Source organism: Siphateles boraxobius, unplaced genomic scaffold, assembly GCF_051911475.1.
Source record: "Siphateles boraxobius isolate OS27281-9 unplaced genomic scaffold, OSU_SipBor_1 56, whole genome shotgun sequence".
NCBI classification, from domain to species: Eukaryota; Metazoa; Chordata; class Actinopteri; order Cypriniformes; family Leuciscidae; genus Siphateles; species Siphateles boraxobius.
In genome coordinates this window covers 7006110-7033093 of record NW_027509182.1, presented here as the reverse complement: position 1 = coordinate 7033093, position 26984 = coordinate 7006110, and the positions used below count along the sequence as shown (strand labels likewise).

Sequence of the window (26984 nt, the reverse complement as noted above, 5' to 3'; positions counted from 1 at the left end):
ATCTTAGTTAATGTTTTATTTAAGGTGTTGTTCATCCATGAAGTCATGAATGAAAAATGTTGAACTTGAGTTAGTTCCTGATGATTCATGAGATATTAATGCATGAATGAATGCAGAATTCATGCATGATTTTATGATAATTCATGTACCCTTACCTTAAAGTGTTACCAATTGTTCCCACTACAAATGCAAGTATTCAATTCAATGAAATGTGAAAATGAAATTCTGATGGTTCTTCTCATAGTCCCTTTTTCCGGTTTCCAATTTAATCCTATCACTAACCTATTTCTGTATTTCTGTATATATGTGTGTTTAGTTTATTTATGTTTATGATTTAGTTAATAAAACTTATGCACTTTATGTATTTGGTTCTGATTCGCTTGCAACACGAAGTCCCTTTACGGTTTGTTCTTGCTACATGCTCAAACGCTGTACATGCTAAGAAATAGTTATTCTTCTGTGGCCAGGGAAGATACCCTTTTCTTAGAATAAATTAATAATCAAAAGAGTTCGTTGGACGAATTGATTAATTGATTGTAATATTAATTTAGCCATGTCAAGTTAATCAAATTAACTGACCCAAATATTCATAATTAATCATAACAAGTTATTATTGATTATTAATATTTCATATAGCTAGGTTCCTTACAGGAGTATATTTGAAATATATTTCACTATCTTTGTTGTATGGCATTTCCATTTGGTACTTTAATGAATGTCAACTCAATATAGATGGAAAAAGGTTATGCTCATTCATGTTCATTTCAAACCACAGAATCCAACAGACAAGTAACTGCATGTCAAAACACATGACCCCTCAGAAACAAACACCACAATGCTCTAGAGATGTTCTGAGCACATACAGTCTATAGTGCAAGTCTCTCTCACATTGATATACCAGAGACAGACTGATGTGCGGCAGGCCAGGCCATGTTGTAGCAGGAAGACGATTAAGAAGTGATGGACAGCGGACTCTGAAATGTCAGGACTGACAGCAGCTGCTGGAGTCTTGGCAAACACCATCTCCCAGCTGTACCTGCTCAGTTACAACTCCATTTAAACAACCCCTGACCAGACAAAATAATGTAAATCTAGCTTGCAGGGTCAATCAATCATCTAAGAAAATATATAGCCTTGCTTGTTTTGCATTGGTCTTCACCTATGACTGTTTTTGATGTGCGTAAGAATCATGCAAAGGAAATAAATGTTAAATATTCTTTGAGTATAGATGAAAGTTTTGTGTTTAGTGCAGAAGCCAAAGGCATGCAGGAAGCAACCGTTTTGTATTCCCCAGGGTACCAATTTGTGCTAGCCACCAAGAGGAAAAAGTACAACTTTAAACTACTACTGCAATCAGTTCATTCACAGTGGGGAAAAAAATAGCTTACAATGGTGTGAACAGTCATTTTCACAAAACTGAGTTTCATCAGAGGGAGATAACATGTAATTTAGAAAACGATCCACTTGAATGACACAAAATGCCTGGAATTTCTGTTTTTGCCACCTTATGAGCCCCCTAGTTTTTATAGCAGCCCACATAAGCATAATCACGATGCTATGCTATCATATCATATCAGTGTATCATAATCACCCTACAGGGTGTTTCTGGGTAAAAAAAATATACAGTAGTCAACATTTGAAGAGGATCAAAACCTTTCATCAAAGTTATACATGAATGTTGAACAATACCCGTTCTTGTCTTAGGACAGCTTTGATTAACTTTTTTGATCCACTTCAAATGGTGACTACTGTACATTGCTTATTTTTAGGGTGCCGGGTTTAAAAAGTATCAGTTAATTACTAGCTACTAATTACATCTTCAACAGTGTAACTAGATTACAGTACCAATTACTTTCTCTAAAAACTATTGCATTACTTATTACTAGCTAAATCCCATTTCAACCTTGACCAGTTGAACAATACAAGGATAAAAATGAAACTGCTCTTTTAATTTTCAAATAAATACTATAAAATTGCATAAATTAGCCTTGAACTGACCAAAGTTTTTTAAACGATAAGGTGACATTAAAAACAATGTAAATGCACCAGACTTCACATTTGCCAGACTTTTATAAGAAAAAATTTCCTTCCAAATGACTATAAAAAAAGGTTCTACCAGAGGAGTCAAGAGTAGCCTAATGTGCAGCGATAACTGGGTCACTCCACAATCACGGAGCCATTTGTGTCTCATGTGTGAGGGGGAACATATTTTTTATATAAATGAATAAATGAACAAATATAAATTATATACATAAAGTAATCCATTGGTACATTGATTTCCACACAAGGTGGAACTCTGTGACTCTGTGGTAGAATTAAACAGCTTTGGTTCCAACCAGCCCAAACAATTGTGAAACTTGGGACGAGAGTATCTGTTACAACAGCCAAATGGCAGATGCAGTGAGTGTTTAAGAAGCAAATATTTTTGAGACTCTGTTAGGTGTCGCTAGAGAACCAGAAATGACACACTTTAGTTTAGGGATGCACCGATAACACAGCGGGTCCGATACACAAACTTTCATTTTTGATATTCACCGATACCGATACCTGTATTTTTACAGCATTTGTAATTTAGAAATATATTAGGCAGAGAAACCAAAAATAATATGAATCATATTCGTTGCTTTGTTTAGCAAATATATATTTCCTTATTTTAGGGCTTTAATATACCTGTTAAAATACAAGCTTCTGTTACTTTCACTGTTCATTCTATTGCACCATATTTTATCTTTCATTAATAGCGCAGTGCATATTTAGAGCTGATTTAGCAGGGCTCAATGCTAAGGATTTCTTTTCTACTGGCCTGGTTGGGTCAGTGGTTCAAATATTTAGACACCAGTGAAATAATTCTCTAATACAATTTTGATCCTGAAGCAAAAACTTTTAGCCTAATTGAGGTAAATGTAAAACATTATTAAAGACAAGTAAACAAATAATCCAATTAAAAATAGCACAAATAAATACAATAGAACAAAGATACAAATGAAATAAACAGTGCTTTTCATGTTTTTAGGTAGTTCTTACAGTAGTTTTCAGGTACATCATTTGAATAAAGTAATCAAATGCAAAATAACTGCATAGTCTTCACTGTATAAATGAAATATAGATGAATCTTTATTAAAGTTACAAAAGTCATTTGGTCAAGAGCAGTGGGTGATTTCTTTGTCCTTTGTTGATTGATTAACAATAAAAACACAATAGCAGTTTTATTAAGCTGCTGTCCCTTTACGACCGAATGCACAGTTCAGATATACTGTTACACATGCGTTTTATTTCTCGACTGTTCACGTTTACTTAAGACCAACTGCGTTTACTAGGATACTCGCAAAGACGGGCATGTTGAGAACTTTGTGTGAATTCGTCAGGAGTTTGCTGACAGATGTTTGCACACAGTAAACTTCTTGTCATGTGATAATGCAGGGAACCACTCGTTATACATAAATCATGTAACAGTTCAAGTTTTCACTTACATATCCGATTTAGTTAGCTCTTGCATCTGTGCCACTACGCTATATAGGCGTACATTTTTAATTTATTTAACATTCTTTTAATTTGATACATTTACTTCATAGACATCCTTCTCTGATATATCCATTCTGCTCTCCGTTTGCTCTGTTGTCTGTGTTTCTTTGTCACAAGCACCGTTCTGTACCTGTAAGAGCTGTATGGTTTTGGTTGTTGTACTAGAGAGTTTTACTATGAGTACACAAGTGCAGTATCGTGCATCTCTACTCCAGACTTAAATTAAAGCTCAAGTGTCATGAATGTCGACGAACAAGCTTTAAATAAAAAAAGCACCACCTGTATCTACTCCATATGTCACCTAAACCATCATATTAAGACAAATCATTGGGTGAACTGCAGTTCTAATTCCCTGAATTGGGGGGGGGAAGCAGTGAATAAGGGGGCTTTCACACTGGGTTCGTTTGCTGCGGCCCGAGCCCGGGCGCGATTGTTGCCGTGTTTGGCACGTTTGGGTAACGTGTAGGTGTTATTTCAAAGATCCGTGAGGAGTATTAGAAGATGAAATACAGAAGTAACCATGTCTCTGTGTACATAAATATCTAGAGACTCATTATCTCCAGGCATATACCACAGGGAATGAATCTCTCTTCTTCAACAAACATACACAAAGCATTCCATCATACCTTGTTCACCTAATGTATATACACACACACACACACACACACACAGGCTTAAAGATAATTTGTCATATTTGTTCATTGGAACTTCTGTTGTATTTCTATTCCCTATTTTCTCCACCACTTCATTATAATAAACTCTTTTACAGTTTGGAATGGAACATAAACCAGATTGAATCAATCATATACATCCACACCTCTATTTAATAAAAAACATATAGGCCTGGTTTCACAGACAAGGTTTAGATTAAGCCTGGATTAGACCTTGGTTCAATTAGGAATTTTAAGTAGCTTTTATAAACATGCCTTTAAAAAAACATTACTGGTGTGCATCTTGAAATAAAACAATGGCATTGACGTTTTAAGATGTCAGTGCAAGTTGCTTTCAGTTAAAACAGCTCAAACATGCATTATCGGGATACAGTATGTAAATTAATGACTCCCAAATTGTGGTTAGGATAGAAATAGGCTTATCCATTTAAAGAGGTGAAGAAAACTGATCCTTTATCTTTTAAGTTGGACACATGAATGGTATTTCAGACGAGGATCAATTACAAATAAGTGTCCAAGATGGGGGATGGGAGGGGTGGATCAGAAAAAAAAGATCTTTCAACACGCATATATTTGTATCAATATTGGATTAAAATTATTTTGACAATAACTTTAATTTTTCACCTAAACAAACCTTGTCATTAAAATACCAAATAATCGGATACAAAGTCATAAAGATCTGCAGTAATATATATATATACATATATACAGGTCCTTCTCAAAAAATTTGCATATTGTGATAAAGTTAATTATTTTCCATAATGTAATGATAAAAATTAAACTTTCATATATTTTAGATTCATTGCACACCAACTGAAATATTTCATGTCTTTTATTGTTTTAATACTGATGATTTTGGCATACAGCTCATGAAAACCCAAAATTCCATCTAAAAAAATTAGCATATTTCATCCGACCAATAAAAGAAGAGTTTTTAATACAAAAAAAGTCAACCTTCAAATAATTATGTTCAGTTATGCACTCAATACCTGGTCGGGAATCCTTTTGCAGAAATGACTGCTTCAATGCGGCGTGGCATGGAGGCAATCAGCCTGTGGCACTGCTGAGGTGTTATGGAGGCCCAGGATGCTTCGATAGCGGCCTTAAGCTCATCCAGAGTGTTGGGTCTTGCGTCTCTCAACTTTCTCTTCACAATATCCCACAGATTCTCTATGGGGTTCAGGTCAGGAGAGTTGGCAGGCCAATTGAGCACAGTAATACCATGGTCAGTAAACCATTTACCAGTGGTTTTGGCACTGTGAGCAGGTGCCAGGTCGTGCTGAAAAATGAAATCTTCATCTCCATACAGCTTTTCAGCAGATGGAAGCATGAAGTGCTCCAAAATCTCCTGATAGCTAGCTGCATTGACCCTGCCTTTGATAAAACACAGTGGACCAACACCAGCAGCTGACATACCATCACTGACTGTGGGTACTGGACACTGGACTTCAGGCATTTTGGCATTTCCTTCTCCCCAGTCTTCCTCCAGACTCTGGCACCTTGATTTCCGAATGACACGCAAAATTTGCTTTCATCCGAAAAAAGTACTTTGGACCATTGAGCAACAGTCCACTGCTGCTTCTCTGTAGCCCAGGTCAGGCGCTTCTGCCGCTGTTTCTGGTTCAAAAGTGGCTTGCCCTGGGGAATGCGGCACCTGTAGCCCATTTCCTGCACACGCCTTTGCACGGTGGCTCTGGATGTTTCTACTCCAGACTCAGTCCACTGCTTCCGCAGGTCCCCCAAGGTCTGGAATCGGTCCTTCTCCACAATCTTCCTCAGGGTCCGGTCACCTCTTCTCGTTGTGCAGCGTTTTTTGCCACACTTTTTCCTTCCCACAGACTTCCCACTGAGGTGCCTTGATACAGCACTCTGGGTACAGCCTATTTGTTCAGAAATTTCTTTCTGTGTCTTAGCCTCTTGCTTGAGGGTGTCAATGATGGCCTTCTGGACAGCAGTCAGGTCGGCAGTCTTACCCATGATTGCGGTTTTGAGTAATGAAACAGGCTGGGAGTTTTTAAAAGCCTCAAGAATCGTTTGTAGGTGTTTAGAGTTAATTAGTTGATTCTGATGATTAGGTTAATAGCTTGTTTAGAGACCCTTTTCATGATATGCTAATTTTTTGAGACAGGAATTTTGGGTTTTCATGAGCCGTATGCCAAAATCATCAGTATTAAAACAATAAAAGACCTGAAATATTTCAGTTGGTGTGCAATGAATCTAAAATATATGAAAGTTTAATTTTTATCATTACGTTATGGAAAATAATGAACTTTATCACAATATGCAAATTTGAGAAGGACCTGTATATATATATATATATATATATATATATATATAAATCTAAAGAAATTAAAGATTAGATCCAGACAAAATATAATTGACCTACGAAATATCAAGCTTACAGTAGTATCTTTGGCAGACCTTTAAACTATGCTTGCTATTTAAATGACTGTTGCAGACCTCGGTTGTGATAAGACAAATTGCGCTGTGACAGGAAACACATGGGCTTTTATAGGAGACATATGAAATGGTTTTGGTCACATGGCTTGGTCAGATCTAATCCTATTGGCTAGAATGAGGAATAGGGGTGTAGCCAGTAATATTAACCCACACTGTAGCTCTCCTCTTGCCTTCTGTCCCACAGCATCAGAGCTTAGGGGTGTTAAATGACTGAACATCTCAAGATGCACCTGATAAACATACCTTTAGCCTTTAGCAATTATAGCAAACATCAAATTTGGCAAATTTGAGATATGATGAATGAAAGGCAAATCGCACTGAACAATTTCCTCTTGGCATTTTAATTAGTCTTGTGATAGCATCGCTAATTTGAATGTGGGGGCAGTGTCTCGTGAAATTAGTTTTTGTAGCGGGTTGGTGTGCAACCACTGGTGACCAAAAGCACCGTTTGAGCTCCGCGACCCAGGACAAATAAGCCAGAACTTCATTAGGCCACCCAGGACCAGAGAGTGTCATGTGGACAATGGCTTGTGGTGCAGAGATTTGGTGATTGTGAATGTCAGTCAAAGCTGGGCCTGGAGTATTTGACCCCAGAACATTTAAATTATATCATTATTTCATCATGTCATTCCAAACCAGCAAGATTTGTTTTCTTCCTGTGGAACAAGAATGGTATTTTTTTTTAAGAACATCCTGTTTGGAGACTGTGACTTTAAAGGAACAGTTCAACCAAAAGTAAAAACTCAGTCATCATTTATTCACCCTTATGTCATTCCTAACAGATAAGGCTTTCATTTATCTTCGAAATACAATATCTGTTCCTCCATTGAAAATCCATTTCACCAAAACTAAGCTTAAAAAATTCCATAAAGTCAAATTAAAAGTAATCCATATGAATAAAGCTGAAGGACATAATCATTTTATGATGAAGAGATTTAATTTAGGGTTTTATTCACATCAAATATGGTCAACAGCAGCTCAAGCGTACTTGTTTGATGTGCAAAAAAAGCTCACTGGTTCATGCGGAATCATGCTTACATGACATGTGAAAGAATGCTTCACAATATTACCATTTACTATTTTAAAATGTTTTTTTTTCTTTTCTTTGATGTAAATCGGAATTTTCAGTATCATTACACGCGTCACATGATCCTTCAGAAATCATTCTATGCTGATTTGGTGCTCAAGAAACATTATCAATGTTGAAAACAGTTGTGCTACTTATTGTGGTGGAAATAGTGATTCATTTTTTCAGGATTCTTTGAGTAAAAGTTCAAAAGAACAGCATTTATTTGAAACAAAAATCTTTGTAACAAATGTTTTAAAGTATGAACTTCTTTAAAGAAATTAAATTAATTCATTTAATTAGATATTCATACTTTGTACAGTCCAGTTTTTCAAGAAATATCATCCACATTTCATCATGTTCCTCAAACGCAAGCACGAAGACTTGGAATAAAGGATGATACTTGTGATCCTTTTATGATTTTATTTTTGTCAGCAAAGACCTCTTCCATTTACTTTCTTTATGGAAAAGAGTGGTCAGGACAGTCTTCTGAAATGCACCATTTTGTGTTACACATACTGTAAGAGTGAAAGTCATACAGGCTTGGAATGACATGAGGGTGAGTAAATATTAACAGAATTTTCCAATTTCGCCAAAAGACATACGTTTTAAAACTCAAAGCACCAGCACTTTCCCCATTTTCCCTCTAACAGAGATTGCGTATCCTACAGGAATAAACCAGTTCTGTGCCCAAGCTTTATATCATGAAACAGCATGAAAGGGAGTGTATAAAAAAAAAAAAAAAGTGTGACAGTGTTTATGCCTCAGGCCCAGCTCTTCTGTGTCCACATCATAAGTTGTAAGAGCTCATAAAACATTCTCCTGCGACCACCGCTTGACTGACAGCTGCATCCTCAAGCCTTTCCATAGTTCAGAGTTTCACCAAGAATATAGTTAACAAGGACTTTCCAAAAGGTCAAACAAATTCTCTAACAGTTCAGTTCTCTAAAAATAGTCACTCCTCGTTATAATCGCTAAAATGGGTTCTTGACGTACATTCTTCAGCGGTGTGGAGTAATGAATCATTTAATTGAATTATTTTATAGTTAATTGCAATGACTTTTTTTTAATGAATTACAACTTATTCACATCCAGTGTGATTTCTGAAACAAGTTTGACAAACAGAATGCCACAAAAAACATCCCATTCTGAAATAAAATTATTGAGAAGTCTTTGAATAATTGTGTATTAGTCATGAGCATGGCATTAATGGGTTATTTCCGTAATAGCAGGTTACATGCCACCATGCAGATCACGAATGAAGGCAATTAATGATTTGTAAGAGTTCATTACAACACAGCAAGACAGAGTAATTCTGCTACCTGTCAAATGGTGACAATAGGTACGATTACAGTGGCACAATGTTTTTCTATATATTTTCAATACGAAATGCTTTGAGATTACCATATTTCTGAGCTTGACTGGTTTATTCAAACTTCACTACCACAGTGTTGATGTAAAAAAAGAAGAAGAAATTCTTCTATGACACATACTGTATGGAACATTTATATATTTATTTATATCATTTATTCGTTTATAATTTTATTAGGAACTGCAGTGCAACATTAGGCTATATCTCAAAATACAGCCAGACCATCATGTTTTTTTCAAAATGCTCTACTAAAAGCTGTTGCAACTCACAATATTTTTTTCCTACAAATACTACCAGTCAAAGGTTTTGGATCGCTAAGATTTTTAATGCTTTTACAGTTCAACATTTCTGCCCTGTCTTTATATGTTATATTTTCATCAGCAAACAATATAAAAGCAGACAATATTGTATCTTAAATATAACGCATTATTAACTTATTTATTGAACTGTTGTATAAAATCAATATCACATTTGCCCTCGTCCTATTCGGGACAAAAACATCACTCGTGTGATATTGCGCTCGTTACTCTTGTGATATTGCTTGATTATATCATGATATAAATGAGACAAAAATGATATATAAAATATGCTAGGCTGCCCTGCATTCGATACTGTATTGACAGATCTCACCCAGGGCTTTCACATTTTTTGTACAATCAAATACTTCTGGGGAGACTGTTAAAATAAGTGAACTCTGACAAATCTGCTCAGCACTTCAACTGTCAGCCCCACTTCTCTGGCACTGACTAATCAAATGAACTAAACTGTTTTTGTCACTGGCATGGAGGATCCAGCCTCTGGGCAGTCTTTGTTCCCTGGAGAACAGAGTAGATCAATCCAATCCCACACTCAGTATAGATTTAGACGGCAGGACATTTCAGGGCCTATCCTATCCGTTACCTAACAAGCCTATTAATTTGCATGAGCACTTTCTGCACTTGGCACTGGCAGCATTATCACTCGAACCGAAGTGATATTTCTCATCATATTGGACTACTTGCCAAGCAGAATTATTGGCTTTGGATCATATTGGTTGCAATTTGTTCTCCATTTCAGCACAGAATATTATGGCAAGTTTAGAGCAGACATTGTGGCTGATATAGGACCGCACTAATCTCTGCAAAGCAAATCCTTCTGGCTTAAAATGAAAAAGAGAAGTATTTAGAGTGGAACAGGGCTGAATTTATATCTGAAGGCCTGGCAAAGAGATGGAGGAAATTGTCAAGTTTCTATAACTATAGAAATTTAGAAACGTTTTAGCAAACTTATTCAACAAACAAAACTTTCCAATGACACACTGGCTCTGTGAATCTGTGATAAGTGATGTGGCACAGTTATCTTTTGTGCTTAGAAGTACATTATAGTCTAGATTCATCAGATAATTTGCACTGCTTTAGTATCTCAACGTCCCTCCAGTGAATTAAAGAGATAGTTCACCCAAAAATGAAAATTCTGTCATTTACTCACCCTTAAGTTATTCCATATGATGGAACTCAATGGGGTTTATCAACTGTTTGGTTACCCGTATTCTTCAAAATATCTTCTTTTGTGTCCAGCAGAAGAAATCAATTAATAAAGGTTTGGAACTTACGTGTAAGTAAGTAAATGATGACATTATTTTCATTTTTGGATGAACTATCCCTTTAAGAATTTATCAAAGGTATACAAATACGTAGTTGAAATAAAATTCCTTAAAGGATCGCTCAAATACTATCAACTCAGTCGCTTGCCATTTCAAACCTATATGACTTATTAAATATTTTGTCAATCATATGATGGTCATTATAACAAGGAAACTATATCATAGAAGGCCTGCGGACCATTAGTTCAAGTTTTAAAAATGCCATGTGATGTTACTCCCCAAAAATCTTAAATTAAAAAGTGTTTAAAAGGTCAAATTAGTTTAAACTTTTTAAAAATAATGATTAAGGCGTGTAGTGTTATTTTATTATCAAATACTTTAATAGTTTTAATATTTTTTATTAGTTTTTATTTTTATATTTACTGTTTTCATTTGAATTTCAGTTAAAGTTTTATTTTGTCATTTTTATGCGATTTGTCTTGTAGTTTTTATTAATTTTTATTTGTTTTAATTTGTTATTTAAGTACATCCAGTTAAACTAAATGAAAATGAGACATGTTACCTTGGCAACTAGCTGAAATAAAATAAAATATAAGACATTTAAACTTTAGTTAACATTTATTTAATTTAAAGCAACAGAAGATTTTTTTATGGTTTTAGTTTCTGTTAACTATGAAACATTTTCACACATGAATCGGCTTCTCTGAGTCCAGGCCTTATATTCATTGAAAGTCTTTGGGATGTGCTGGAGGAGACTTTACAGAGTGCTGGACTCATGCATTGTCAATACAAGATCTAGATAAAAAACTGATGCACTTCTTGATGGAAATAAATGCTGTGATGTTAATTCCATCAAGAGGAGCCGGATTAATCTTGACATTGTCCTCCTGGAATATGGTCATGATGCGTCTTCCTACATGGCTGTTTAAGAAATGAAAAGCTACAAACTACATCAGTTAGGGTTAGAAGAACTGTTCCCAAACAAATAACATGCAAGAAACATCATCACTGCGATAATGATCCAAACATTGAATCTTAAGCATTTGCCTATTTAATTCCAAACAGTGACTTTTTTTTGCCAGGCAGTGTATTTCACAATATTACTGGTTATGATCAAATAAATGCATCTTTGGTGAGCATAAGATACTTCTTTCATAAAATTTGAAAGAACTTTACCTTTATCTACTTTATCAAGTAATATAATAACATGTGTATATAATTTAGGATAATAGGATCAATCAAAAAAAATAAAAAAACTCAGGGGAGTGCTGTAAGCATATATGCATGTACTTACGACCATATTTTTTTTAATGTGGATTGCTTTTTAAACGGCTGTTAATGTTGCTTTCACATTTTGAATCTTGGAGCATGCTGTGAATCTCTCTCCTGTGTTGGTAAGCTATTTCCTGTAGATGAAAACGCTTCTCAAACAGAGCTGACTTGTAGTTCAGCCTCCTGGGACAGTATCAGCGTTGCTCGAGCCATCTGTATTTATTGTGGCTGTGTGTTTAACCTGAGAGGGCAGGGGATGCACCGGCAGAGGGGCTGTGTAACACTGACGCTCTCTGATAAAACCACAGGTCCTGGGAAGAGAGCAAGAAGTAATCTGATAGCACAGGCCGAACGGATGGATGCAGAATTGATTGCTCTGTGGGCCTTGTGCTTTCCAGATCTTTCCATGAAAGACTAAACTAGCATTTATTCCCTAAAAAAGCAGCTAATGTCCATCCATGTTTTTGTTTTAATGCATCTTGTGTTTTTATTAGCGTAAAAAACAGCAAGTTCTGACAAAATAAATGTTTATTACAGGTTAGTGAGTCTTAAAATGAGCCAATGGATTACTTCTAGTAGTCTCTGCCTATTATGTAGAAACTATGCTAACATCAACTAAATTACAATGCTAACAACCTTTGAAATTTAGGGTCTATACACAAGCGTATAAGACATGGGCAGCCATAGTGATTAAATTACAGTGTCAAGTATTCACCTCATGTCTGCCTCCCTGAATTAACATATGTACAACACAGTGATGCCCGCCCTGTACACACGTACAAATATGGTTTGGCAACACCAATATTTCAATGAACTCTCTGTGAACTTTCTGCTTCAAGACCAGGCAAAAAAAAAAAAAAAAATTGAACTATGCCAATATTAAATTTCTTGTCAATACCAATAAGCACTTTCATTTTATGGTCTCTGTAAAGATAAAACACTACAAACTAAAATCAATCATGTATCAACATTATAATGTACAAGATGAAAAAAGAATGGTACCAATATATTTCGAATCCCTAACACAATGTCTATATTTATTCATGATTATAGAATTTTTAACTCTTCGGGGTCGCCGATCACGCCGGCGTGATCAAGTTACATGACCAGTTTAAAGACGTCGAAGCATAAAAACAAAGTCACGTTGAGCGCTGCCGTCCACTTCTGTCGAAAGTGCTGGCTTGAAATTCTATTTTACTTTTTGTTTTGTGTTGATAGACCAAGTAAAAACGGAGATATGATCATTTAAACTTTATATAAAAAAATACTGACGCGTTCGTAAAAGAACGCAAGATGGGATGCGACAGGCGTTGCATTTATTCTAATAACTTCGTCGGTTTTTGTCATAAAACAAAACGGAGAAAAATGTGTGAATCTGCTGACTCTGCTATTCAGGCTGCACATTTTAGGGAATGGAGGAGGAGCCAACTGAGCAAAGACGCAAAATTGAACACACAGAGGATTTACGGAGTTGATAAAAATAGACATATATACGTTATATATATAGAGAGAGATTATTGCTAGTTTTTGGAAGAGTTTGAGTAGATTTAGGAGTAGTGTAGATAGTTTAGGTAGTTTAGGAGTAGTTTAGGTAGTTTAGAAGTAGATTTAGCTAAACTGTTTTGAGGAGTGGCACAGATAAAAAATAAAAATAAAAAACACCTGATATTTGCTGTAAATAGTTGTATGTATAATTTGATTTTGTGTTCATTTTACCTTTTGTATGGTATATTTGCAGTATTGAGGAACCCCTCTTACTCAAGGAATGAAAGCCCTGTAATGTAGATATCTGTGTAATTGTACATGAAATTTTTTGTAGAGTTTCTAAGCAAAAAAGAAAAGAAAAAACGCCTATTGCCACACCTGCTTTTTGCTGCATATAGTTTAATTTTTATCTCAATTTTAAATTTTTTATGTTGTATTTGCACTATTTGCGAACCCTCATACTCTGGGAATGCAAGGTCTTAAATATAGCTCTCTGAATAATTGTGAGCACAACATTTTTTAAAAAGTGGCTGCGCTAAAAAGAAAGAGAAAAAGCCTATGGCTACACACGCTTTTTTTTGTAAATCATATTTTTTTTGTATATAGGTTGATTATATCTGAATTGTACCTGTATATGTTGACATTTACAACTTGTGTTAACATTTTAAACCTTTTAAAATGCTTCATTGAGCATGTTTGTGTTTTTTGTAGTAGAAAAGTTATAATTTTTCTATTCGGATTTTGTGTTTTTTGTGTGATTTTGGGTCCAGTATGTTGATAGAGTACATCAAAGTGAAAAACTAATTGTCTGATCATATAGGTGATGTTGTGCTGAAAAAAATTATACCAAACATTGGTATGGTAAACATTTTTTTATGTTGCAAAATTTAAAAAAAATAAAAGTACTCAAAAACGGCCAAAATAGCCCAAGACTCCGAAGGGTTAAAACAATAGTGTATATATCATAAAATAAACTGTAATTGTTCAATTCTGGTAGCATTATTATAAGATTCATCAAGTATACTACCATTCAAAAGTTATAGCTCAGTCATTTTTTTTTCAAAAGGAATATTTCTATTCAGCAAATATGCATACATTTATCATAAGTAACAGTAAAGACACTGTTACAAATTTTTTATTTCAAATAAATTCGGTTAAAAAAAATTCAGCTCTGTATCACAGAAATCAATTACATTCTGGAATATTTTCAGATAGAAAACAGTCATTATAAACTAATAATCTTTCACAATATTACTGTTTTTACTGCATTTATGATCAAATAAATGCAGCCTAGGTGAGACTTTTCAAAAACCTATTTTCAAAACATCTTATCAAGCCCACACTTTTAAACAGTAGTGTATGTTCAACCTGAATCAGGATCCTGCCAATCCCACTACACTCCCAACACAAATTCAGAAACTTCTCCTATCCGTGATGTGCAACAGAAGGCTTTTCAGAGTACCATGAAACCAAAGTGAAACCCTGAGGCTAATAAGTGATTTCACATGAAGCCCATCACTGTCCAACTCTTTCTTTACCCATCGTTCACTGCTCAAATACAGAGGGGGGATGAAAGAGCGTCTGACAACACATATCTGTGGCTAACTGCGCTGTGATGTGCTGTGATTTCAAGGTTAGTGTGTTTAAGCAGGATGTGACAGGAGACGGGGTCACTGAAGCTGAGCTCTGTGCTGGAGGGCAAGGTGACATTTCTGTGACATGGCTAATGGGGACGAGGTGCATGTCAACATAGAGTTCTTTTTGAGGTAAATGGGAAATGCTTAATTTCTAACCGAATCTTTTTTCAGCATCGCTGAGTGGTTGCACTTGAATGTGGGAATAAATTAAATAATTCGGATTTAAATGGATAGTTCACCTAAAAATAAATATTCTGTCATCATTTACTCCCTCTCATTCCAACTCTGAATTACTTTCTCCTGCTGAACACAAAAGAAGATATTTTGAAGAATGTTGGTAACCGTTTTGAAAACACAATAGCCCTATTCGGACGGGACTATTTTAACATGGAGAGGTGGACTAATGTAATTTTACCACAGGATGTCAGTAATAATAATGGCCAATTCTCACAGGATAAGATATCTCAGTAAAACTAAAAGAAGTGGGAGGGATAACTCGATTTACGCACCGCCGTCACCACCTGGTCAACATGTGCGTATTAGTTTGCTTCCTGATATCATGTACGCACATATATATATAACCTATATTTGTATATATAAAACAGTTAGCTCCGGTCGGATGTCTTAAATAAATTCAGATTGTAGTATGTTGATAATAGGTACATACAGGTAAAACTCGAAAAATTAGAATATCGTGCAAAAGTTATAATTTTGATGATTATGGCTTGCAGCTTATGAAAGCCCCAAATTCAAAATCTCAGAAAATTAGAATATTACATGAAATCAATTAAAAAAAAGTATTTTAAATACAGAAATGTCGGCCCTCTGAAAAGTATAATCATGCATATCTATATAGTTATATATATTAAATATATTAGTTTCACCTTTTAATTTGAATTACTGAAATACACGACCTTTTGCACGATATTCTAATTTTTTAGAGTTTCACCTGCATCTTGTGCCTCTAAAAAGTGCTTTCGATATTCTTTTTAATCTGTATAGTATGTGGAAAACACTTGAGTTTTGCCACAGACTTGTCCCAGCGTCTAGAACGCAACAAGAGAACTTTTTCTAGAACTTTTTCAAGCGCCTATTTACTTGAAAAACCCAGAAAACTACTTTTAAACAGGAAAAGACGGAATAATTATGTACATATTTACAGCGGGATTATACACAGGGGATTAGTATTACCTGAGGTAATTTTTCCAGGCCTTTTTACTGAAGGTAAAAGTCACCGTAATCTTTACTGACATTACTGAGATGGCACATTCGGACGAGACTAAAATTCCTGAGCAGCTCCGGTTATTATTACATTACCCCACCTCTCCATGTTAAACTAGTCCCGTCCGAATAAGGCTTTAGACATTTCCCAAATGGACCCCATTGATATTGACTGTATGGACAAAAATAAATAAAAAACATTTCAAAGCATGTGTGTCATGGCAAAAATGGGTAACACTTTATTTTGAGTCAAAATACCTAAAGTGCTAATATATTTTAGCACTTTAGACATTCTACTAACTATAATTTGCAACTACATATCAACAACCAGTCATTAGTTACCTGTCTGCTTAATATCTGCTAACACTTTAAGTAACTTTGCAACAACATGTCAACTTCTAACTAACATGTTAAATTCTACTAAACTTACAGTCTACTAATACTCTAATAAGAGTTAGTTGACATATACCTATAAGTAACTTAGCAACTACAGTAGAGTACAGTACGTGTATGTCTAAAGTGGCCCATCGAAAATAAAGTGTAACCCAAAAAATTAGGGTGAAGATATAATTAAATTATGTGAAATATTCCTTTAATTCCATCCTTTATACTGTACATTATTTCTTCAATATTTTTAAGCTTTATGCACAGAAGCTCTTGCAAAAACAGGCCTTATATTGAATATGTGACTGCGCAGCAGGAAAGCAACAAATCCTATCAAACCCCAACAAACATTTTATTACTTCTTAAATGGGTCTTTCTTTGACCTTTTCAGAATCTAATGGAAATATTCATGAGGATCATCAGATCAGTTGGCCTTCTTACAAATGAAACGCAGCAAGTTACTTTCTTATTCTGTTCTTATTTGCAGTAGAAAATAATATGACGATAATTTGCACGGTGTTCATGCAAAACTGGTTTCAAGGACTCTACTACATGGATACTGAGGTGTTCTGAGTGATTTGTTCATGTTGCTATGTGGTTGCCAGGGTGTTCTGGGTCATTGCTTGGGCATTGATACATGGCTGCTTACTGGTCCAATCCCAAGTCTCTATTCAGGTGTCCAGATCACGTTTACTCAATTTATGAGATTTTTTAGTGGTCTAGTTGGGAAAGTAATGGTAATTAAGTTAGTTAATTTATTTATAGAGCATAAGGCTGTGTGTCCACAAAAGCGTTTTTTCACGCAGCTGGCGTATTTTTCCAATTGTTTTCAATGGGAGCGCCGCGTTTTTTAAACGCCATGAGCGTAACGAGGCGCCGAGTGTTTTTTTCACACTGAGGCCGTGTGTCCACCAATGCTTTTTTAGCCAGCTGAAAACGCTAGACGCTCTGTTGAAAACGCCTAGCTGTGGGCGCTAGAGAGCGTTTTGGCAGCGCAGCGTTTTTTCAGTTGAGACGCTTTGTTGCTATGATACAGAATATCCGCAGCACAGTTTACTTGTAACTGATTTTGCAGATAATTTGTTGCATACTACAAATTTATTTTTCATCCATTTTGTTCGTTTAGCTCAGCTGGTTGATGTCGTTGTACAGAAAGAATGTTGTGACAGTTGGTTGGTGTGATATTTGTCCCGCCCCTCCGCCACTGTGATTGGACGGTTGGGTAAAAAGTGACAGTGATGAGCGCTGCGTTTTACCCAAATTTGAACATTCTTCAACTCTCGGCGACCAGTAAAAAACGCTGGGCACTCAGCGCTTCAGCGTGAAAAAAACGCTCAGCACCTCGTTACGCTCATGGTGTTTTAAAAGCGTGGCACTCCCATTGAAAACAATTGAAAAAACGCTGTGGTGGACACACGGCCTGAAGCGGCTCTTTTTACTGGTCGCCGAGAGTCGAAGAATGTTCAACTTTGGGGTAAAACGCAGCGCTCATCACTGTCACTTTTTACCTAACCGTCCAATCACAGTGGAGGAGGGGCGGGACAAATATCACACCGACCAACCGCCACATTCTGCTTGTTCAACGTCAACAGATGACAACAACAAGCATAATAACAGAACAAAATAATTTAAAACAAGAGCCAGAGAAAATACGTTACATTAAATTGACATTTTAATATAGAATCAACACAGAAACAACATATGTGTGAAATGAGATACTAGTAACACTTTCCCGGATATTCTGTATCATAACAAGCAAAGCGTATCAACTGAAAAAATAAATAAAAAGATGCTGCGCTGCCAAAATGCTCTCAAGCGACCATAGCTAGGCGTTTTCAGATGTCAGGCATGTCTATAGCACTAATAGAATGAGCACAGAATTTCTAGCAACCGGAATTTTTTTGGACCACAATGTTTTTGGAGGGCCGAAATCACTGACTGAACCCGTGACTTTCTTTAGCGGTTCTCCAGACTGCGTTAGCGTCTAACTTGCGCACGCATTGTAGATTATCTACAACAAATAAACATGTCACCTTTGTGGACACTAGCACTGGCTTGATAATATTTTTTTTTTTTTTTTAAATGTGCATATTATGCCATTTTAAAGGTTCCTAATTTTTTTTAGAGATCTCCTGAATTAGGTTTACATGCATCCAAGGTCAAAAAAAATTTTTTCTCATAATATACATTGCAGCATCCCCTCTTTTCTCACAATGCCTGAAACAGTTTGATAAAAGATTTGGTCTCTCTAAACACCTCCTTTCAAAGAGCCTACTCTGCTCTGATTGGTCAGTTGTGACAATCGTCTGTTGTGATTGGTCTACCGCTTACTGCACGAGTCGGAAACAAAACGCCTATTACCATATCTGAATTTCAGCTTCTTATGCATCCTCAGCACTTGTATACACAGTGATACGAACAGTAACGATGGTTAATTTTGATTAGAAAAAGTCTCAGCTTTCAAAAGGTCAGTCCTATCACAAAATTCTAGCAATAAATTCCCTTTTGACTCTCATTAATGTGACATGACACAGTTCAAGCGTGAACTGATCATATCTTACACTTTACCACTAGTAAAAGCACAAAATAAACATGAAAGAATATCAGAAGATATATTTTTAGATGTACGAAATGTATAATGTCTCATGTAAGCAGCTTTACAGAAAGTGCATGACTGTCTAAGTTATGTATTTCAGAAATGTACAAATACAAAGTCACAGTTAGCTAAAAAGGTATTAATTTAAACAAAGTAACAAGTTAAGGCAGAAACAATGAGCTCATTGAAGTAATGAATACTTGTTTGTTAACAAATAATTATGACAATCAGTGTTTCAATCATGGATAGACAGTAAAAAAAAAACACACAAAAGAGATTGTGCAAAAAATATGCACTATTACACATTCATTATATTTTACTTAACTTGTTAGCGATAACTTGTTTTTGTAAAAGATTTATTCAAACATTCTTTAAACTAATACAAGACATTATAGCCACCAATTAAATGTTGTATTTTATCAACAAATTAGAGTAGAAACATCATATCATCAATAAGTTTACAGTCATGGTCAGAATTAATGGCACCCCTGGTAAATATGATCAAAACTGGCTGTAAAAAATAAATCTGCATCGTTTATCCTTTTGATCTTTCATTCAAAAAATTGCCAAAAACCTAACCTTTCATTGAAGTAAAAGAATTGAAAGTGGGGGGGAAATCACATTATGAAATAAATGTTTTTCTCCAAAACACGTTGGCCACAGTAATTGTTACCCCTAGAATTTTTTACGAGTAAAATATCTCTGAAGTATATTCCCATTAATGTTTACCTTTTTTTTAGCACACCAGGGTTACTAGGAACATGAAACTGTCTAGCTATGACTTCTTGTTTCACAGGAGTTTGAATATGAGGAAACTCAAAGGCCAAATTCCCTTAATCATCCATCACAATGAGTAAAACCAAAGAATATAGTTCTGATGAGCATCAAAAGATTGTTGAGCATCACAAAATAGAAAGTGGCTGTAAGAAAATAGCTAAAGAATTGAAAATCCCCATTTTGACCATCAGGGCAATAATTAAGAAATTACAATCAAATAAAGATTTTATGAATCTGCCAGGAAGAGGACGTGTGTCTATATTGCCTTAATGCACGGTGAGGAGGATCTTCCATCTGGACAACGATTCAAAACAAATATCAAAATCAACACAAAAATGTGTTACAGAGCACAAAATGAAGCTTCTGCCATGGCCATCCCAGTTCCCTGACCTGACGAGTGGAGTGAACTGAAGAGGAGAAGCACCAACATGGATCTGGGAATCTACAGGATCTGGAGAGATTCTGTATGGAGGAATGGTCTCTGATCTCCTGTCAGGTGTTCTCCAAACTCATCAGACATTATAGGAGAAAACTCAGAGCTGTTATCTTAAAAAAAGGAGATTGCAAAAAGTATTTAATAAAAGGGTTCCAATAATTGTGGCCACCGTGTTTTTGAGAAAAAAATGTATTTCATAATGTGATTTCCCCTCCACTTTCAATTCTTTTACTTCTATGAAAGGTTAGATTTTTGGCAATTTTTTGAATGAAAGATCAAAAGGATAAACGAAGATTTATTTTTTACAGCCAGTTTTGATCATATTTACCAGGGGTGCATTAATTCTGATTAATTCTGACCATGACTGTATATATAAACTGCCTTGTGAGTAATGTAAAATAACTATTTTTTTGTTGATTAAATAAGTTTAATTACAATTTATTATCAGCTAAACAAAAACTTTTTTCGTCTACAATGCCAATGGGGTCCAGGGACTTTAACTGTATGGACAAAACAGTTGAAACACTTGTTCTGGATAAGAAAGTAAGTCATACAGGTTTGGAATGACATGAGGGCAAGTGTTTTAAGTTGAAATATAACATGCACCATCACTACTAAAAATACTAGTAGTCAGAATTTCTAAAAACAAAGGGTTAAAACGTAAGTGAAGCCTGAGCTGACATGGAACAGGAAGATGATATGTCATCCAGATAAAAAAATGAAAGAAAGAAAAAGTCAAGAATGTTTTAGTTGCAAACCTAGAGCACTCATCTAACAGGAAGAGCAGTGACAAAAGTGTCAAAACTGTCTCCAAATCCAGTAAGAAACAATCTTTTTGACAACAAGCCTCTATTATCTTCCTAACCTGTGATAAGACAGTTTGCCAGCAGCTGTCTTGCTCATGGAGCCTCTATCACATTTTGCAGCTCTGAGTTGGAAATGAAGCCTATTTTATTCACAGCGGTGCAGTTTTGTTGAACTAAAAATGAACTGCACATTTTTTTTATGGACCCGTATGAAGGAAAAACTTTGTGGAAAGAATTTAATATTTGTGAAAACTGCAATAAGTATCAAACGTTCCTTTAAAGCATCTGACAGAGGAAAAGTCCATATACAATTGCATTGTGGTTCTATTCTAGGAGCACAATTTAAATCTGAATCAGCTATTTGTATTTATTGATTTTTAATGTACTCGACATGATCACACTGAATGTTTTAGGCTGCATTACAGTCTGCCTGTGGTTTTGAACTGTCTGAGGTTGGAAGGCTAAATGATTCCTCTTTCATCTCCTCCTTTCACGATGACCCTGAACCTTACACACACACACCGATCAACAGAGGCAGCAATTTGATTTCTCCAGAAGCTTGAAGGAGCCTTCTTAAAAGAGATGAGATTTTTCTTATTAATGTCCAATAGTACATCATCAGTCTGACCACAAACAATACGGCCTGATTCACCTTACTGTGACTACTCATTACTTATCTCATTATTGGTGTCAACCTTTGTCAACCATCATTTTCACTTTTGCTGTTCTGCTGCTGAAAGTGTTCATGATGTAGGTGGGGAAATGGTAAAAAATAGGCCTAAAAAAAGTACACACAATGAAGCCAAACTGAAGCAAAATGTATAAGTGTAGGTTATTCTGGTAAAGAAATGTGTACTCAGTAAGAAACCATTTGACTGAAATGTCAATGGATTCAAAGTCACAGTGATTTGTTTTTCCTCATAAAAACAACCTGGTTAAATGGTGTTCTATATAGAACCCTAGGATCATTGACTCCATTTTAAAGAACTCGATTTTCCAAAAATGTGAAATGTCTTAAAAAGACTGCAAATACATACATGTTCAGGTTTATAAATTGTTTAATTAATACAATTTTATCAATAAAAAAAGAAGGAATTAAACCGAAACTAATTAATTAAAAATAAATCCACAAAATGATGCCATGATGGGAACCGTTAGAGGTTCAATGGATAACAAAACTCACGGTTCAAATCATATTATAGTTTAAGTCACGATTGAGATCTTTTTTTGGATCAGCAAGAAAAAAAAAGGGGGGGGGGGGGCGATGTGATTTAGATTTCCATTTTTTACTTAAAGGGGTGGTATAATGCCCCTTTTTACAATAATGTAAAATAAGTCTCTGTTGTCCCCAGAGTGTATGTGAAGTTTAAGCTCAAAATACCCCACAGATAATTTTGTACAGCATGTTAAAATTGTCCCTTTTTGAGGGTCAGTAAAAACACGTCGTTTCGTGGGTTTCCCTTTAAATGCAAATGAGCTGGTGCTCCCCGCACAGAGGGCAGAGCTTCTAAAGCTTGTGGGGTGTGTGTGTGTGTGTGTGTGTTAATTAATATTTGTTTAAGCTGTGTTTTGTTTGATTGATTAACATGACAGACAACAGCTGGTATTTATAGATTGCTGTCACTTTAAGACCCCATGCACGCACGGATCCAATATAATGATACACATCCGATTTCTTTCTCAACTCATTCACTTAATGGCACAATATTGTAAATTTTTGCCGCCAGAGGTTGCATTTTCAAAACAATAACAAAGGCGAAGATTGATGACGCTATGAAGGAAAGTGGAACAAGTGGATGTCATTTTTACTATCCAGATGTATGGAATTCACGAATCATGTTCACGAATGAGGTAACAAATTAGTTTTTGTATTACCTGTACATTTGATCACACTATTTTATGTCATCGTAATGAATTAGCTGCAAGGAACGTAAAATGCAATGTTATATTAGCCTGTTACTGATATGTGACTATTCGTCAAATGATTTGGTGGGTCAATGCTGTGCAGTTTTACGTGTTTATCGTACTAAAAGAACCCACAGTATTTGCAAGTAATGGCTAAATATTTTTGTGCAACACATACTGTATTTAGTTTCACTGCCATAGTCTTGGTCACCAGACATGATAAAAACCTGTGCAGCTAAACTCCAGAGTTGCAGTGCAAACAGGACTTCCCTTTGTACTCTGAGATTTTCACAAGTGCTTCCCGGTTTTATCTGCAATATGCTTTAGATGGTCAGAACGTGGGCGGTCTGTCTGAGACTGTATTGATTATCAGTATAGAAATTAAATGTCTTGGGAATAATTCATAATCTATTATTAATGTTCTTCATCCAAGTTCTAACATTTGAACAACTAGTTCTTCTAAAGAAAAAACGGGGTCATTTAGCATTAAGTAAAAACATTTGTAGTACTGTACCTCTCTCTGTTCACTGCAGATCTTGCAAAGCCATTGAGCCTTTTTTTGACTGCCTGGTGTCTCGATTCCGCATTTGGTGCACACCTTCTGCAACACAAACATGCATAGGTATAGAACAGGTCAAACAAACACAACCTGATTACTATTGTAAAATAAGATTACAGTATTTTAAGAAATGCTTTTCTTTTTTTTAAATGGGAAAATGGCTACTGTCACTAGTAGAAAGGGGCACTTCGTAACAGACTGTGTTTGGAGTGAAGTGAAAAGGTTATTGTTAGCGATGTCTGAGTGCAATGAAGCTCCGGCCTCAATGATTATAGAGAAGAGTGGGCACTGCTTTTGGTACCAGCACAGTGCCAGTTTTAGACTGCTTTTATTAATCTTTGTTTGAAACAAGGTCTTAGACACGTTATTTGCACATTCCAATTTTAAATCCCTATCTTGCACACCAGGTACCGCTTCCGTGTCCCACCCCGGTGTGATTCTCCTAATGACTAATTGGATCACTATCACAATATATTAAAATACTTTTTTTCCTTTCTTAGAGAGGAACAGTGGTGGATGAAGTACACAAATCATGTGCTTGAGCAAAAGTACAGATACCCTAACATATTACTCAACAAAAAGTATCAAGTACTCCTTTCAATTTTACTCGAGCAAAAGTACTTGATTATTAATATACCCAAGTAATAATAGTATAAAATACTGATTAATAAATGTTTATTTATGTTGCAATTTTATGTACACCATCCTACTGCTCAAAATACGTATGGGGGGAGGAGCGGGTTATAATGTAGAAGACAGACAGATAGAGCTCAGTCTGACATCATAATGAATTATTAAGAATTAAGTAGCCAGCACTAGTCAATGAGGAAGATTATGCAGACACATAATATGTATTAGTCTGCCAGTAAGAAAACGTTTTAGTTTATTACAAAAACACGTCACATTGATAACTACTGATAATTCAAGTGTGCAAAACAAGAGAAAAAAAAAAATACACCATATAGTAATAATAAATCCTAAAATTCAGCAGTAGTAACTTTTTGTACCATCAGTTGCGCAAAAAAAAAACACACAACAAACCAGTCATATCCGATTCTATACTGATCTACAATATAAAAATAAATTATTTTTCTTTTTAAATTACAAAAGGTCACCAACATCCTCAAAATAAAACTGTGCAAAGATATGAGTGCAAAACTAGACTGTACTAGGTCAAAACTGTATATACAGTACCAGTGATGATAATAGCACATTAAACAATCTGATAGCTGCCAATAGGAAAGACTTCCTGCTTAAATTTAATTAACATTAATTACATCATTTTCAAAGCAGCTTTACAGAAAACGCATGAGTCCACATTACAATTTAGAGTGATCTGTTATCAGGTAAATGTCTACGTTATGCATTTCAGAAATGTACATAACCACAGTTGGCTAAAAAAATTATTAATTTAAACAATGTAATACTTTAACGCAAGAAACAATGAGCTCATTGAAGTAATACTTGTTTGTTAACAAATGATTATGACATACAGGTTTATGCTCCGAGTACCATAAACCTGAATGAATTTATTTCTTCTGCTAAACACAAGATATTTTGAAGAATGTAACCAAACAGTTGATGAGCCATTGACTTCCACAGTAATTATTAATTTTTTTTTTTACTATTATGGAAGTCATTGGGGTCCATCAAATGTGTGGTTAACAACATTCTTCAAAATATCTTATTTTGTGTTCAGCAGAGAAAGTAAGTAAATGATGACAGATTTTAATTTTTTAAGTGAACTATTCCTTTGACAATTCAGTGAATTATTAACTCATCTCGCTCTGATCATTTGAATCATGGAGTTGCTGACTTGAGAACTATGCATTCAGAGGAGTCCAATTCTCAAATGAATCGTCCAGTGCGATTTTCAAACTGATTTAACAGGGTCATTGAAAATAAAATCAACTTGTTCACGAAATGTAGTGGAGTAAAAATTACAATATTATTTAGCTTTGGAATGTAGTGATGTAAGAGTAAAAGTTTTTGTTTAGCAGACACTTTTATCCAAAGCGACTTAAAAATGAGGAATACAGCAAGAGATTCATCGAGAAGAGGCAAATATACACAAGAAGTGCTCAATTCAGATATTGCTCTGAGTAGCATAAGCTAGAATAGAGAGGGATTAAAGGAAAGTAAAAGCATAGTATTTTTATGATGAGGTTAAGAGGTCACAGAAGAGATGAGTTTTCAGCTATCTTTTGAATATTTTTAGGGATTCAGCATTCTGGATGAAGGGGGGAATATTTCCACTAGCAAGGAACACTGAATGAAAACATTATGGAGAGTGATTTTGTGCCTCGATGTGATGGTACCACGAGCCGCTGCTCACTGACCAATCGTAGGCTTCTGGTAGTGATGTAGACTCGTACGAGTGAGTGGAAGTAGGAGGGCGCTGAGCCTGTGGTAGATCTGTAAGCAAGCGTCGATGCCTTTAACTTGATGCGAGCAGTGAGTGGTAGCCAGTGCAGAGAGATAAAGAGAGGTGTGGCGTGGGCCCTTTTGGGCTCATTGAAGACAAGACGTGCTGCAGCGTTCTGAATCATTTGTAGAGGTTTGATTGCAGATAATGGAAGTCATGTCAGAAGAGCATTGCATTAATCAAGCCAAGCAATGGCCAGGCCCTGGATGAGATGTTGTGCTGCATGCTCAGTTAGGAAGGCCTGATCTTCATGATGTTGTGTAGTGCAAACCTGCACACTAGGGCTGCACGATTATGGCCAAAATGATAATCATGATTATTTTTACCAGTAATGAGATCACGATTAATTATCATTGATTTTAACCAAAACAAATTTTATTGGTCACATAGGCTAATTATAACTGCTTTCACATCCATATTGTGCTACATTCCTGCTAATGTACAAATATGTGCATCTAAATAAAACAGCTCCTCAAACTAATAAAAGAGATTTTATTAGTTTAGACAACACTTTATTTTAAGGTGTCCATGTTACAGTGTAATTAGACATTTAAGTACCGAGTAATATTAAAGGATTAGTTCACTTTTTAAAAAACTTTTGCTGATAATTTACTCACCCCCATGTCATCCAAGATGTCCATGTCTTTCTTTCTTCAGTCGAAAAGAAATTAAGGTTTTTGATGAAAACATTCTAGGATTTTTCTCCATATAATGGACTTCAATAGGACACAAACGTTTCAAGGTCCAAATGACAGTTTCAGTGCAGCTTCAAATGGCTTTAAATGACACCAGACGATGCATAAGGGTC

At 35.5% G+C, this 26984-nt stretch overlaps 1 protein-coding gene across 1 annotated transcript in view; it reads right to left on the bottom strand.

Annotated features, from left to right (window-relative positions):
• Window positions 1-26984, bottom strand: part of LOC143715006 (rab effector Noc2-like) — a 175061-nt gene that overhangs the window by 128529 nt on the left and 19548 nt on the right. The window contains exon 5 of the mRNA XM_077206578.1: window positions 23707-23793. Coding sequence (XP_077062693.1) covers window positions 23707-23793 — 87 coding nt within the window. The remainder of the gene's footprint in view (window positions 1-23706; window positions 23794-26984) is intronic.